The sequence below is a fragment of the Cinclus cinclus genome, chromosome 14 (genome assembly GCF_963662255.1).
Source record: "Cinclus cinclus chromosome 14, bCinCin1.1, whole genome shotgun sequence".
Lineage (NCBI taxonomy): Eukaryota > Metazoa > Chordata > Aves > Passeriformes > Cinclidae > Cinclus > Cinclus cinclus.
Window position 1 is genome coordinate 15,984,664 of NC_085059.1, and position 16,559 is coordinate 16,001,222.

Below are 16,559 nucleotides of genomic sequence, written 5' to 3' on the forward strand. Positions count from 1 at the left end.
TGCAATAAAGAGGCACCACTGTACATAAGCTGTGTACCAAGACCTGGAGAAATCAGGTGAAAAAGCCTGTCATACCCAGTTGTTTTAATGTGATCCTGAAAGTGCCCGTAGACCTCACTCAAGGACACAGACCCCTCTGTGGGAAACACAAAGCTGGAAGTTGAGCTGCAAGATTCACAGCCTTGTGATTTTCAAGTTTCTTGTATATTTAGCCCTTGACATCACAGGTTAGTCATCAGTCAAGTGCTGTAAAAACGTTCTGCTGCCTCACCCTGTTTTTCATATCTTGTCACTTATGTTGAAGTGCTCCAAAATTTTTGCTATTCAACATAAATGGAAACAGAATGAAAATGCCCTGTTCCCTTTATCACAAATGATGCCTGTACTTGAACTTTGGCAGTGTTTGTTTATGAAAACTGCCTGTTTCCCCCCCTGCAGTGTTTTTGTCAGAGCAGCTCAATACAGTGTGTATTAGGGGAAGTCAGAAGAGGTTAGAGAATACCTGAAAACTAGAAAAAGGATAGTTTAGACTGCTACAGAGAATTACGCAGCTGGTATCAAAACTAGGCTGCTGCTGCAAAGTAGATATTTGGCTATTAATATTTAAAGAAATAATGCAAGAAGCCAAGCAATATTCAATTAAATGCAAGTTATAAAATAATTGTCTTGAGCTGACTACATTTGATTTACCTTAGACTTTTTTTTTTGCAGAGTTTCCTCTCTCATTTAAGTGTTTTTAAAAGCTATTTTAGGTCTGATTTTTGCTACCCTATAAAGTTCTTGCTTTTGAATAACTCTTGAGATAATTAGAAAAACAGAATTAAATTATTTGGGCCCTTTAGGGAAAAGTGAAGGCTTCATGAGATTTGATTTGTATTTCTATAGCACACAGGAGGCCTAGTCAGAAGTCTTCAAGGAGAAAGTAAAACACCCAAAGGAAGACTGCTTCCCATAAAGTAACCCACACTGAAAGTATATATTTATTTTTCTTCCCCTAAAGTTGCTCTGTAGAAAATATCTTAAAATTTGGGTTGTTTGCTGGTACTTCTACCAAAAAAAGGATCTTCTCAGCAGGGCAATAATTCGATTTTTGTTCTGGGTCACCAGGATTGCATGGATTTCTGAAAGGGACATCTGGGTTTTCACTGGTGACTGAATCCAGTGTTTAAAGATCTTGGTGTTTTCAGTTTGATGTGTGGTGTCTCTCAGTTCTGTAATTGCTTCATACTTGAATCTGCTGGCGCAGGCGTGAGATTTATGGATCCAGATTCCTCTTCTTTAGTTTGTCAGAGCTGTGAAAGGAATGGACTTGGAAACCTTGATTATAACTAGTCTTTTTGTTTCCTTACAACTGTTAAAGGTCTAAACTTTAAAGAGAAGCACCAGCTTACCTCATTTGGGAGTCACAGCTTCACAGTGACAGGGTGTCTTCAGTAAAATGTTTTCAAGCTCGTGGAAGTTGGATCCATTTATAATGGATTCACATTGTGTCTGTCTGTGTCTGCAGGTACAATCTGGGATTTTTTTCTCTTCTGCTGGAGCGTGTTGAAAGCTGTGGCTCTTGGTGTAATGATGTTACTGTGGACTTGATCATCATCTGCAGTGATCTCTGCTCAGGAGGTGGAAGACAATATCAAAGGAAATTTCCTTCCATCCTGCTTAGGGACTTTGTCACCTTACCATGAATGAGTTTGGGCTTGTGCTCAGTGCTGCTGGATTATGCAGTTAGGATTCTGTTCTGGCTTCCTAAACAACAGCAGCAGGTAACACATCACCATTCAATGTGTGTGTAGCCTGCTCTGGTTCTGTGCTGTGTGCAGTCAGCAAGAAGGGTCGGGATTTAAACAATGAGATCAGGTCATGCACCTGGATCTTGTTTGGAATCAGGGTGAAAAGCTTCAAAAGCCTCTAAAATCTCTCAGTAGCTCCTCAAAAGAGACTGGTTGGCAGACAGGACCCTGAAAACTGATCGGTTATAGTGTACTCTTAAAATTTAATGAAATGTAATCCAAGGTTTTAATTGCATGTCTGGGTTTATGAATTTAATGTTGACTTCAGCAATTCTACTTAGTACCTAATGAGGCTGAATTCTTTGTGTAACAGTGAACCTCCTCCAAAAGATCTAAAGATTAAGAAATATTTGAAAAAGCAGGGAGGGAAAGACAGCACTTGCGAAGATATCACCTAGTTTCTTGAATCTCCTTGAGTTTTAAGTGTCCTTTGTGGTTTAAAGTAATTTTGGCTTCGGTTTGTTATGAAAATTTCCTCCTTACTGGTCTAGGGAATTGCTTGGGTGATCCATTGTGAGTGTGTAAGAGATTTCTGTGATCTGCAGCCAGAACAGTGGAAGCATCAAGCAGGCTCTTTAGCAAACATACTGCAGAACTGCTTTCCAGAGGGATTTAGAAACATCCATTTCTTCATCTGCTCCTCAGGCAGCATCCTAATCCCAAACCCAGCACACAGAGTGGGCTGCAATGGGCAAACACTTGGCACTAACTCTAGGAAAGCTGATGGGCTGTATACTAGAAGCTGGCATCCAGTGGATCTGATACAGTGCTTGACATAATTCTTAATCTGTGTTAATGGAATTGCCTGAGTGGCCTTAGTTTCTTCATTGTGCTGTCAGCAAGGGGGGATCTTTCAAGTCTATGGGGTTGAATGTTTGCTCCCAAGGCTCCCACCCAGCTCCAAGGTGGGAGCTGCATTCTGGCTCAGCAGGTCAATGTGCAGCTGGTGCAGAAGGTGGTTGCCCTAAAGCAGCACTCTGAGGTGCTGACTGTGTGTCCTCTCTCTTGCTTTCATGTGTCAGAAGAGCTCTGGTTTCTCTCCTGGTCTGCACCTTGAAAGGAAATGTCTGTCGTGTAAAAATAACAAACTGTAAGCGCTCAGGTGTTTTGGTATCTTGCAGGGTAAGGCACCATCCAGAAACAGTGGCACTGGTTGGATGGGCAGCTTTCAGAAACAGGAAGGTGTCTGCTCTAGCTTTTGCTGCTCCATCTATTCCTGTCATCATTTCTATTGCCAGAAGGGGAAAGGTTATAGTTGAAAGAAGTTACAAAACAGCACCCAGCAGGTTATAATCTCCTCCAAATAAGTACTTGATAAGGCATTTCAAGACATAAGCCTTCTTTAAAGAGTAAAGGAAAGTTCATTGGTATCCAGACAAAGACCCTTTGGCCATCTGGACTTGACTTACTCTTGTCTGCTCTTGCTAATGGGTGAGGAAGTGCTGTCTGAGCTGTGGATATAAGGTGCTATGCAACACCTAAGCTCCCTTGACCTAATTCACTTGCTTTTTTGCTGGAGCATAGATTAGCAGTGGCTTGCTGGTGCAAAAGTAAGCAGCAGTTAATTCTTGTAAGTCAAGTCCTGCATGACTGTGATTTGGGTAATGCCATCTTTGTGGGAAAAGCAGGGCAAATTCCTCAAATGCAGTGATAAAAGAATGGCAGGGGCAGTCCTGGAGGCAGATACTGACACAGCAGATAAGTTGTGTGTTCAGGTTTGGATGATGCTGCCTGCTTCTGACTGCTGCTTTCCCTTTTTAAGTCATGACTGATCTCAGTTCAGCCAGAGCAGGCTTCCTTGAAGGCCTTGACACATTCCACAGGATTCCAGATTGTTCTGAAAATGCTTTCTAAATGCTCTGTTAATTGAAGATTTTTCTAAGTCAGAATTAAGTTATTAAAATGTTCCAGGCATTTTCTAGAAGTCTTTTGAAAGCTGGCTGTACATTCCTTTCCAAGTTGATGTTATGATTTATTATGCTGCTTGTGGGTTACAGATAAGTTCAAATAAACAAATGATTAGGGGTTTTTGCAGTAGTTTGCCTTTTGTGAACTGACACTGCTGTTGAGTCACTCTTCAGGATTTTGCAACTGTGTGGTTGTGGTTCTTTAGCAGTAATGGAAGCAAATGTTTCATGTGCCTGGGAGGGCACTTCCAAAATCCCTGGGTATGTCAGAGCGGGTAGTGCTGTGTAAGACAGTAGACTAACAGCCATCTTAAATGCTTTTGTTTTGTTTTGCAGAACCCAGTCTGCTTCTAGAAGACTGGGTGATTATAGATTACTGTATGGCAAGTTTGCTCCCCCAGCTGTGGTGCTGCAAGTATTCAGCGTGTTGCCGAGGTGATCTGAAGGTGACAGGTGCCAAAGGAGGAGAAGCTGTGCTGTCCTGGCTCTGTCCCTGCCAAGCTCAGTGAGATGAGATGGTTCTCTGCCACCAAAATAGTGGTTAGAGCCTCAAAGCCAAACCATGTCCTGACTTCAGATATATGTACTGACATGGATTGAGTGCTGTTATTCTGGCTTTTAATTAGCCTTTCACTGTTTTAAAGGCACACTGCAACAAGAAATATTGTGTGTATCAAACTGAAAAGGCTGTGTATTGAAGGGAAGTGGATTTCTGTAGCAGTGGAGTTCTTAGCTTAAAATACTTGTTTGTAAGAGAGTTCTGGTTCTGCCTCCTTTGCACATTCAAGTTCTGCATAGATGATGTTCTTGCATTTTGAAGGTAGTTTGGAGGAGCTTCAGTGGAGTTGTCACCTTTTCCTGGCATGGCTAGTGTAGTTAACTTCTGCAGGAAGATGATAATCAGTGTCCCCTTGACCCAGCCAGTGTTAGTAAACCTTGACTGTTGGTTCCAACATAAAGTCAGTGCACAGGTGTGTGCCTTGTTTTCCTGAGCTTGCAGTTGGCTTTGGCATTTTGCTGCTCAGCTCTATGAAGTTGCAAAAGGTTTAAAAAAGTAACAAATCAGAACCTTGTCAGTTTATGTTGCTTCTGCTGGGACCCATGAGCAGCAGGTGTGAAAGAGCTGATAAAGTTGATGTTCCAATTCCCACTGGAATTTGGAAGAGCATTTCAGGTTAGAACTTGGCCTGAAAACAAATGTGTAGTTATAGAGAGCACTGTTGTCATGTACATCATCCCAAAATCTTTTACAGAAAGTGAAATGTTAATTGTTTTCTGTTTGCTCTGCAATATTCTGGTGTATCAAAAGCTGTGTAATTATCTTTCCTTATTAAAAGTTCAGCAGTGGGCATGGATGACTGTGTCTGTGCTTGCTGTGCAATTACTGTAAAGTAATGTGAAAGCCTGCTGAGGGGTCAGTCAGCAAAGGCATTACAGGGAAACTCCATCTGTGGAGCACGTGGAGGCAGAAGACAAATCTTTAAGTGTCTTTTGTATTCTGAAAGAAGGATGGGAGGCAGCTCTTACAAACTTTGCGCTGAAATCAGAGTCTAAGCAGTGAAGGCAGTGAGTGCTTTAATCCATAGCGCCGAGAAAAATGTTTATTTTCCTAAGATAACAAAGTTTGACAGGGCTGTTTATCTCCCTTAAGTTTCCCAGGAGGTATGAACACGAAATACATGGTGCTCAGCCTCTTCTATCACTGTGCTAGATAATTCCTTTGTAAAACATCTTACCCAGAGAGGTCAGGTTTTTAGTCCAAGTCTTGCCTCTTCTGCTCCTGCTCTGTTTTTGAGAGTGTTTGCAGATGTGCCTGGTTTGTGAGAGGTGCTTTCTTCAGGGCAGCAGAGGTAAAATGAGCATTTAAAAGACAAGACAGTGTCACAGCTGTGTGAACAGTTGCTGCTTTCAGACCTACAAAACAATTACTGAGAAGATGGGGTTTTTGGGGAGGGTTTACATAGTTTTTAGACCACTTCACTGCAATCTGGAGCATGATTTGTGTTTTTGTTTAGAGGATTTCCATTTGCAGCCCATCACTCTCAGTTCTCTTGGTCTGGACCTGGCTGTGGAATGTCCTTAGTGATGTTGAGCTGTGCTCACAGGCCACAGAATTGTGCTGAACATTTGCTGTTTAAATTGAACATTTTTGCCTACCTGTAGCGCAAGTTGTTTGAGCTGGCTTTAGCCTTTACATTCGGGAGTGCCTGGTTGGGCCATAGGAACAGCAGCTCAAGAACTTTTGCAGCAGGAAAATCCTTGTTTGAATGGCTTTCATTCAGAGGGGGTGGAAGACCTGGGTCAAAACTGAGTTCCTGACTGATTTAAAATCCCTGCTCGCTTGTACCTCTTTTGAAGCAGTAAGCCACTATTTATTTGAGATGAAGTTTAAATTTAAAACCCACAATGTAAATTACTTGGGAAGGGATGTCATTTTGTGCACCCATAATGGTGATAAGCTGAATAAAACAGTTGTAGGAAACTTATTTCTGGGGGAGAAGCCAAGGGAGGTATTTCAGCCATGGCACTTTTATGGTAACTTCTGGAGCTTTCTCCTCTTACCAGAAATATTATGGATGTTTGACTGGTACAATCAAAACCAGCTGAGTTCAGGGAATTTTAAGGGGTTGTTTTTTAAAGCATTTTTATAAAAACCCAAGAAGTCCAATTAGTAGAATTCAACTCATAGGAGTTTAAAAATTAATGGCAACTTACCTTATGAAATATGGATCACTTGAGACTAAACTAAGAGCAGACATATGGTTTCAATTTTTTTTTTTTTGTTTAAACACTGGCATGGTGCTAAGGCCAGACAACTTTATTTTCCTGATGCATTATAACCAGCTGCAGATGTTTTAGATGTTATCGCTTCTAAATGGGCTCTGACAAATATCTCCTAGAAGCCAGCAGCTCTAAATATTACATACACTGTATTCTGAGGAAATGTTGAAAATAAAGTTTTAGGAATTAAATGTTCAGTGTCTGTATCGAGAGAATTTACTTTCTGCCTTTCTCAGGGGGATTTGCTAGCTGAAAACATTCTTTTGTGAGACAGGCACAGATGTTAGTCAAGACACATGTGGAGGCTGGAACGAATATTGCCACAGATGGCCTTGCATGGTGTTATTTACTGGCCCTGTACTGCTAATACTGGAAGGTGGGTGCTTGGAAGGGTACCTTGGCATGTAACTAAATGCTGACCTGGAATTGGTAACAGGTGTACAGCTATTCAGCATAAAGGCAAAAAAATGAAATGGACATATTTATTAAAACAGATGGAAACATGTTTTGTGCATCAGTGAGCAGGGCATGGCCCTCCACTGCAGAAGCTTTTGTTATATTTCACTTACTCTATTCAAGATGAAAGTAAATAGTTATAACTTAATAATTTTTTTTTTTTTTGTGCTTCTCGTCTTTTCTGTATAGCTTTGAATCCTTTGAATCACCCAGAAGGACATTTTCACATACATATGGGATACAAAATGTTGCTTGCATATCAGATGTGTGGCTTTGTGGGGGAGAGGGACTGTATGAATATTGACATGGGAATTGTATTTGATATCCTTGACTTCCAAAATTCAGACAGCTTGATTCATCACTGCTTAAACCATTCACACTCATTTTTCCATATACTAAGAGAGAGTGGGAAAATATCTGTGCTTTGCTGTGGACACCTCATTAACATGATTCCATGTGCAGCTCTCAGTTCTCAGGTCAACACAGGAGAGAAAGGTGGTGTCCTGGGGGGACAGGCTGAGTGACTAAAGGCTGCAGGCTGAAACCTGGGTAGCAGAAATACCTCTTCAGGCAGGGATGTGCCAGACAAGCACTACATCTGATAGGGCTTGCTCATATGTTAGCAGTTCACCAAGTAATGGTGGTCCTGATCACTTGAAATTTTGTTGGGAGTCTTGTCAAAAATCTTTATAGAGTTTTGAAGGAAAATGGGGGTTGCTGAAGTGTTAGCAATAGCTTTTTCTTTTGTGTGTGTGAGAGCGCCATTTTGGTAAAAATGTATTTCAGAACATGGCATATACTTATTATATATGCAGAAGGTTAATGATGGATCTAGTTTGTACCACACAGAGTGGCCAAAGGGAATCTCCTTGCCTGTCTGTGTTACCCCTAAAGAGCCTTGCTCCAGCTTGGTCTGGTTTAAATATAAGCCATCTAGTGCTCACTGGAATCCCTGGGGTCTGCCTGGCACTGGGGAGCAATTCCAAGAGCAGATTAGGGCTGGAAGCATCAATGGGTAAGTCCTGGAGCAGGGACCTGCATGCTTTGCTGGGAGGGATGTGGCACAGTGCCCTGGGTGGGAGCCGAGCCCAGGAAATACAGGTCTAATGATTTGGATTTTGCTATTTCACATTAGTGTTTAAAACTGCTTAGATATAATCCCCCCAGCAAATCTCTCCATGCTCTGGGATAGTGAACATTCACTGCTGCACGCTGATTTTTAAGTATGAACTGGTTACACTGAATTTTTGTGCAGCTAAACAAAGGCTCTCTCTGGTGCCTGGCAAAGAGGAGAAGTTTTCATGTCTGGTTCTGTTTGTACAGGAGTAGAAAATGGGTCTTTGTATGGACATGCTATAACAAATGAAACATTCAGGCAGAGGTTTGGTTTGATACTTGCCAGTTGTGTGGTGGCTCTGGAAAATCATCGAATGCATGTATAAAATCCTTGGCAAGGATGAGAACTTCTACTGAGTTCAGAGTTCAGAGCTACTGGTTGCATGTATTGAGTTGGGCATTTTTTCTTGGCATACAAAATATTACTAAGAAAATTTATGCATTGAAGGTTGTTTTTCATACTGTGAATCTTTTCTTAGTGGTTGCTGACCTGAGCCACGGAGAAGTTTCTTCCTCCAGTCACCCAGGATATTTGCACTGTCTCTTTAGCTTGCTCTGGTTTCTTGCCATTAGCTCATCAGACAAAAAAAATGTCAAAGATAGTACATGCCCCTCAGTTGCAGCTGTCTGAACGTACTGATGCTCAGAGGTCCTTTTTCTCTACCGTGTATAGAGCCTGAATCCCTCACATTTCTGGTTAAAAGACAAGCCACAGTTTATTTTCTGAAACATCAGTCAAAAGCACACAGTATTTTTATGCAGCTCACAGAAGACTGATCTGAACACTCTGAAGTCCATAGAAGCTATGAACTTTGGTTTGCATCTTCTTAAGGAAAAGAAAATTGATCCTACCTTTGATGGAATCTAGGAGAAAGTTGGCTTCCATTTAACTTGAAGGAATTTGGGGTGGTTCCTCTGTGGTCTAAGTGGAACATCTTGGCTTGTTCGAAACAACTGCTGCTTTTTTAAAATGCACTTAAAGGAATTTTGGAGGTTAAAGTATTTGATTTTTCCATGTCACTCATCATGTACTGTAGTTTCTTCAGACTTTCCTCCTCTTGGAGGAAATGCTCAGCTTACTGCAATGAGAGCTGCTGCAGGAATTCTTCCAGACAGTCAGGAGAGCTCTTACAGAGGATAGAGGATTAAGTCATGAAGGTTTTTATAACTACATGAGCACTGGGTTGGTTTGGGGGTTTTTGGGTTTATTTGTTTGGGGTTTTTTTATGCAATGGTCTTTCTGAAGCTTGCAAAGAAGATTAAATAGAATGATGTTACTGTGGAGTTACTGTTTAATCGGGTTCTTGTTTGGCTGTCACTGAGATAAAAATGTTAACAGAGGCTTGATGCAGTTCCAGAAACTAAAGCAAATGCCTGTTGAAAGTTTTATATAGGGAAGGTGGCTTAAATTGCAGCAACGAATTAGATTCAACTGTTTGGAGATGTTGAAATGGGTGTACTAAGCAGACAAATATGTGTGGAATTTCTCACCTACTAATCATTATTTATTGATTCCTGAGGTTTCCCTTCTCTTCTGACAGAAGCAACTTTCTGCTTTAAAAGGTTTTTATCCTCCTTGGTTTAGTAAGCCTGAAAGTTAGGGGGAGGTGGCAATTGATGAGTGTAGAACAGCAGTGTAATTCAGCAAAATGTTTTTGCCCAGCTCTGTAGAGCAAAAAGACTGTTTATCTCACCTCTTCAAAGAATTTGCTGGGATTTACTTCAGACCATGGACTAAAGTGTCAGGATTTATCAATCTAAGATTAGTTTTACTTGAAAGTACAGAGCAGCCTTGATTTTTGTTTTGTTATGCAAATTGGAAACTAATTCCACTAAATTGCCTGTACTAAGAATGTTACTTTTTACTTTTTGGCAAGATTGACATCTTGTCATTGCATTAAGTTTTATGGTCCTCCCTCCTGTTAATGTAATTTGTGAAAATCCATTCCTACGTAGGCTCTTCTGAGCAGCTGTCCTAAATGGGATTACTGAAACATAGACATTTATCTGAGCTTTTTGCTTTTATAATTCATAATAGCCAACTTCTCTGTCTTAGGCTTTTTGGGACTGTGAACTTGTCTTGCCTCTTTGCACAATAGTAAATTTATGGAAATGCATAAATATTTCCTAATCTGGGAACATCATATAGACACTTAAATCTCGAAGTCTCTTTGCTTACTTCAAGTTTCAAAAGCTGTTCTTAGAAATAAAAAAAGACTAGTTCACTTTCTGTGTCGCCTCTGGAGTGTTTTGTAACACGAGGCATAAGAAAATAGGTTTGGTTGAAGTCATCTGTGAAGTACTGAGGGAGAAGCCACTTCTCTCTGAGGCAGATACTGAGGAGGGGTGAAAGGGTTTCCTTGGTGAAGTGAATTTAGATGCATCTGAAAGACCACTCTGGTTGGTGACTTGCTGTGAAATACCAAGGCTGACTTTTAGTATGTGGTAGATATGAATTATGAAGTGATCTGGGTCCATATTCAATATGCATCTCTTAATAGCATAAAATTATTCAAAGTTGACTTGTTTCCATGCGTTAAGTGTCTGGCATACTTATGATTCCCTTGCCTTTCTAGCAAAGGTGGTGACTTCCACATCTAACATTTAGCTTGTGTTTTGGGAAAGCAGTTGCTTTTCCTTTTTTTTTTTTTTTTTTGTATTATCTTAAAATATGCAGCTTGTCTTGCATGTGCTGACACCCAAAACTGGCACTGTATGTAATGGTTTTGGGATTCAGACTAATGTTCTTGGGCAAAAAACACTTGCCATGTAGCATCATGTTTCATGATCTCATGGGGAGAGACTGCTCACAGGATTAGGTGTGGCTGCCTGTGGTTTGGGCTAAATAATCTGCCTGCTTATTACTGGTGTATAACCAGTGTGGTGCTTTTTTCCCCTGAAGCTTGACAAACCACCCTGTTGCAGTTCCACCTTTACTTAAAAAGCAATCTTTCTTACCACAGCCTATGTCATCCATGAATCCTTACCCTGAGAGCAGCACTGCAGAGGGGATGTTTTCCACAAGAGGTTAGTTGATTAAATGCTATGACAAATTATTACAGCTACTTGAAAGCAGTTGCTGCTGTCTTTAATTTTACAGTGTCAAGTTACTCTGTCTTAGTTAAGTGCCAGCACTCTGCAGCTGCCATTGTGCATGGCTCACCTGTAAACATGTTCTCTTCTCTGGGAGGGGAGAACAGATGTTTCTGCCTCCAAAAGATGCTCCAGGCACTTGCTGCAGGAGATGGTCAGCAGGCTGTCAGAAGAAATCTTTATGGGCAGGCTGGTCTTTCACAGGGAGATGTGTTTACAGAGCATGAAATGAACATTTTTGCACAGAGGCAAATAATTGCTTACAATGGAGACTTTAGCAGCAGATTTGAAGCTTGAATGATCGTTAGTCAGGTCAGCTGGAGCACACATGGTGTCCATCTCCTGAGCAAAGTCATTCAGGACTTTTTAGCTGTTCTTTTGTGCTGAAAGATTTTAAAATGTTGTAATATTCATGCCATGAGCTTGTCACTTTTGATAAAAACTTGTGATAGGCTGTGTTGCTACATCTGTATATGCAGTATAGTTTCTTCAAAATGATTCTTGAACAGAAAACTATGTTTTGACTTGCAAAGAAGAGAGGAGGGAACCCCCATGCCCATTATCTCAGTCTTGAATTATTATTTAACAGTATTCCAGCATTGGCAGGGTTTTTAAGATTCTCTGTATGAAGTGTGTGTGAAACAGGCTATTGTCACAAGCAAATGGGAATCTCTGTGAAAGCTTTCTGTGGTCAGGAGATGAGTCTGAAGGGCAACAGCTCTCAGGCAATGTTGGCTTCCCCAAAATGCTCTGGTTAATGCTCTCACTCCTCAGGTCAGAGCTCTTTTTTTGGCAGTAATGAAAAATTGTTTCCGAAGAATGGCTATTGGCAAAATTAACCAGATTGATTCGTCGCTTATGACACAGATCAAGACTTGAACTTCAGTCTTGTATGGTAATAAGACCAGTTCATCATCACTAATTGCATCTCTTTGTTCCCAGCAGTTTCTTCAGCCTCCTTACTCTCCTCCAAGGTCACTTCGTCACTCAACAGATGTGCAAGTCTGATAGAGCATTTAAAAACCACAGAGCTTGAAGGAGATGAAGTTTTTGTTAAAGCAGTTCTATTTGATTGCAGTTCACCACGTCACAGAATTCAGGAAATCTGACTGATGCTAACTGTGAGTGCAAACAGCAGAGCAGAGGGAACCTTTTCTTTCTGCACACCACAGTTGGAAATGCTTAAGGCTTGGAGTGCTCCATTTTCAAAACACCTGTGCTGCTTCAGGGAGGGATAAAATTGCCAGTGCTGCAAAGGCTGTTCTGAAAACCTCTCTAAAACGCTGTGTGCTGCACCCATGATCTTCCCATTGCTTTTCTGTAGGGCATCATTCTGCAGAGGGCAGTGGCCCTTCTTCCTTCATTCACATTGTGCAGAACAGCATTAACCATAACCCCTTTCAGCAGAGTTATCCTTTTCTCTGCTGAAAGCCAATGAACATGGCTCTTAAAAGGACTGTCTGAGCATTGCCTGAATACTCCCAGAACAACTGTCCTTGAGTCCAGGGAACACACAAAATCTAGGATACAAGTTGTGTCTCACTCCCTGTTCCCATTAAAAGGAGGCTTTAAAATAGTTTATGCTACTCTGTACAAGGCTGAACAGAGATTCACCTTCAGAATTCCTCCAAAGAGGTGAAGTGGAGCTGTCTGTGTGAGCTGAGCAGCACTATTTTGCCAGTGCTGTTTTTGCCATGAGGTGTTACACCATAAATTTTCAGGGGACTCGAGAGAGATGAACACACAATGAATTAGTCAGGCGCTCTCTAACACGACCTGCTAATAGCCTGCCCTCTCTGAAACAATCCCAGCAGTGGGATCTTAATTCTTTTTTCCTGTTTAATGAGACTTGGTTGAGAACAAACACCTAAGCAAATCTGAGGAGTTTGTAGCTGCCATTCTCTGCTGAATTTCATGTATAACCATGCGTTTTATTTCTTTATTGATTTTTTTTTTCCCCTTTTTGTTGATGCTTAAGCAGCATTCTTTCAATATGAAGCAAGACTCATAAAAATACGAGATATAATGCATTCGAGTCAAATTGGGAACTTTTTTATTCTGGTATGAGAAGCTACAAAAACTGTATTTTAGAGAATGTCCTGCTGTACAGCAATTTTTCTCAGTCCCATGGAGCTTCATTATAGCAAGGTCAGACTATGCCGTAGAGAAGAGAATTTATATTTTATCATAGGGCTAACTTCTATGCTCTTGTAATGACCCTGAAGGACAGTAAATGCTCTAAATAATTCAGCTTCTTTGGAATTTAGTTCTGCTGTGCTATAGGAGCTAGACTAGATCTAGGAAAATAGCAAATATTGTGATATATTTTAATGTGATGCCTAAAGGATGCTCATGAGGATGTTTGGCTGCTGTAACCCTATCCAGGAAGTGGATGCTGTAAATTTCAGGAATTCAGTGTTTTCAGTGTATTCGCAAGGGAAAGACCTCCCTTAAGATCTTTGTGGTGAAATGAAACCCCTCAGAGTCTAATTGCCTCTTGGCCCAGGATGAACTGTATTAATTTCTGACATAGTTGAAAAACCTATTCCATAATTTCATGTGTGGTACTTCTAATTTCATGTCTTGGGCTTTTCTTCTTTGCAGCAATATGGAAAAGTGTGAGGGCTATTTGTAATGCATGCCCTTCCTTTTCTTCCCAGTCATCTCTGCCCTCATCAGCGTCCATTATTTTGCATTTTTCTGCATGTGATGTTTTTGTAAATATCTCAGGATGAAATTAGCTTTTTTCAAACAGCAGGACAGAGTTCCATGCAGTCATGATGATAGAACAGCTGCTGAACAGCTGCATAAAAAAGTATTGAAATCACATTTGTACAGCTAATGTCTTCTTTACCCTTTGAATTGTATCCTGAATTTTTGATGCTTTTTTCTGTGGTCAGGACTGCTTTTGAATTTTAATCCCATTCTCCAGTTAGCGGCATCAGCAGATTTAACAAGCCTGTTTTCCATTCCAGTATTGAAATCGATAGATAATTTTACAGGGTCTAGAAAGATTCTGGTAAAGATTACTTTGACACATGATCTGAATGTTTGCATCAGAGTGTGTAATTTTTGATTAGAGTGAATTCTAATTTGGATATTAATAACAACAAGACTCAGAATGCTCTGTTTTACCTCACTGAGTGGCACCTCTCTTTTCTCTCCTGTTTGCCTGGTTGTTACCAAAGAAGCTGCTTGTTTCTTCCTTTTTAATCCTGACACTGTCATCATTAGCAGCAGTTTGTCACTTTTAGGACTACATCCAAAAGTGATTTGTCACCTTTTGGACATACACAATGTTTTGGTGTCTGCATCCCCAGCCCTGCTCTTCCTCAATTCTGCAGAAGTGTTCAACATCTTTCAGTTATTGGAAATATTGTCTGCCTTCCACAGGCAGTCTAATACTGTCAACCAGCTTCTTCCCAGACTCAATTAATTTGTTTTTTCAGCCTCTATTTCCCCTATTGCACCCAAACCAGGCTCAGTGGTCACTACTAGAGGGCATCTCTAGAAGGGACCAGTGGTAACCACACAGTGTCTGGCCTTGGGTCAGCCTCACCTCACCCCAGGGCGCAGGAGTGGACAGGTGACTCTTGGGGTGGCATAAAGATGTGTGATATTCACAATTTCATGTTTGAAAGGGATGGAGTGAAGCCTTGTGAGCAGCTTGCTTGGGAGAGGAGTATTAAACTTGGGAAGTGTGATGAGATGATGCACAGACTGTGCCCAGGAACAGGAGTGCTGCAGAGAGCTCTGCCAGTGCTTTACCTGTGGAGGGAGGAGTGGGGGAAGGATGCCAGATGCTCTCTCTTGCTGGGTACATGTGCTTGGCTCTCAGCTTTTAACTGCTGAGAAACCTTTAAACATTGCTGAAAATGCAAGTTATTTTTAAGGTGCCCAGAACTTGTCCGTGGGATGACCTTCCCTCAGTGGATCCTGGTGGGTTTTCTAGTCCATAATTGTGTGATGTGTGTTCTGAGTCACTTTGGCCACCCATCGGTGGTGACCTGGTCTCCTAGAAGAGGTTGACAACTGAATTTGGGATTTTTATGCAGTAACTCTGATTTTTGAGAGTTTGGGGTTTTGTGTGCATTTGCTGAGTGCAACATACTAATTGTGTGAGAAACAGTTAAATAACTCTTTGGGAAGAAGAGCTCTGTTAAATAATGCTTTTTAGTGCTGATGTTTTCAGCTTAACACTGTCAAGAAGCATCAAGTTTGCCAGGAATGTGGTAAGGAATTCACTTGAAAATCTTTAAACAGCTAAAAGGAAAATAAGGATATTCTGTTGATGAAAGCTAGGAAATTGTGGTTTTGCTGCTAAGAAAAAGCTGTGCTGAGACTGATGCTGTTGGTGGAAATCAGGCAGCAAACCTGTTTTGGAGCACCACCTGAAGTAATAGTGAAAGTTTATTGGAAACAATTATTTTTTTTTTTTCCCCAAACTAAAGCTGTCAGAGTGGTTGCTGGTTTCCCAGTGTCTACAAGGCAAGTGAGCAGTGTCAGCACTGAAGGTACTGTCTGAAGACTGTGGAAAATAAAACAGAAAAATGCTTGTGGCTCTTTTTGCTTTGTTGGATTTAGCAGCAACTGTTTGGTTCAAGATGTGTGCAAGTATGATGTAGGCAGGCTAATTGTTCTGGTAGCAGGAGATAAATGGGGGAAGAGTGCACTCTGAAAATATCTATAGGCCTCTTGATGGCTTAAGTTCTCCCTAAAATGCTTTTAACTGAGTATTTATTGTGTCACCTGTCTGCATTTCCAGGGACAGTCTAGGGTTAAGGTGCAATCATCTGCTCTGGGTCTGCTGAGCAAGGTGAGCTGGCAGAGCATGTCTGGGGATCACTCCCTGTGTTGGTGGATGCTGTTCATAGATGTTCTGACATCCTCTGGTTTTGGGTCTGACTTTTACACAGGTGACAGTCAGATTGTGCCTCCTCTCAAATATCTAGCTACAGATACTTCAATAATTTTGTGTTACTCCTAGTGATGGATGAAGGCTCAAGAAAAAAACCTAAAATACAGATTTTATTTTCTTTTTTCCTAGTAGCTTTCAAAATTCAGGGAAGAAACAGTTTCTAAGCATGATATGCAACTTGCTGTGGGAAGCACTGTGCTGACATAAAACACATTCTCAGTACCTGGCACACAACAAAGTGGCAGCTACAGTTCTTATTTCAGTTTTTGAGTCATAGCTGTCACGTAGGTTTTGTATGGATTGAGTATATTTTTCCATAGCGCTGAATGTTGGATTTTTTTTTTTTTACCCTTTTGGAGATTTCAGAAGAGCAGTATTAACCTTTCTGAAGCCAGTGTACTGTGCTTGCTGACAAATCTTTGCCCCTCACCAGGCATCAAACCTTCCATAATGTGCCCTTGAATTTTGTTTGTGTAAGTTTGGCAGCAGCCCAGTTTC

At 41.0% G+C, this 16,559-nt stretch overlaps 1 protein-coding gene across 2 annotated transcripts in view; it reads left to right on the top strand.

The window, feature by feature from the left end:
- The window catches only part of GALNT10 (polypeptide N-acetylgalactosaminyltransferase 10), a 76,110-nt gene that overhangs the window by 12,052 nt on the left and 47,499 nt on the right, over positions 1–16,559 (top strand). The window contains exons 2-3 of one of the 2 annotated variants that reach the window (XM_062502041.1): positions 7,864–7,891; positions 13,288–13,304. The exons of the other annotated variant lie outside the window; for it this stretch is intronic. Of the exons in view, the coding sequence (XP_062358025.1) occupies positions 7,864–7,891; positions 13,288–13,304 (45 nt within the window). The remainder of the gene's footprint in view (positions 1–7,863; positions 7,892–13,287; positions 13,305–16,559) is intronic. 2 annotated transcript variants of the gene reach the window in all.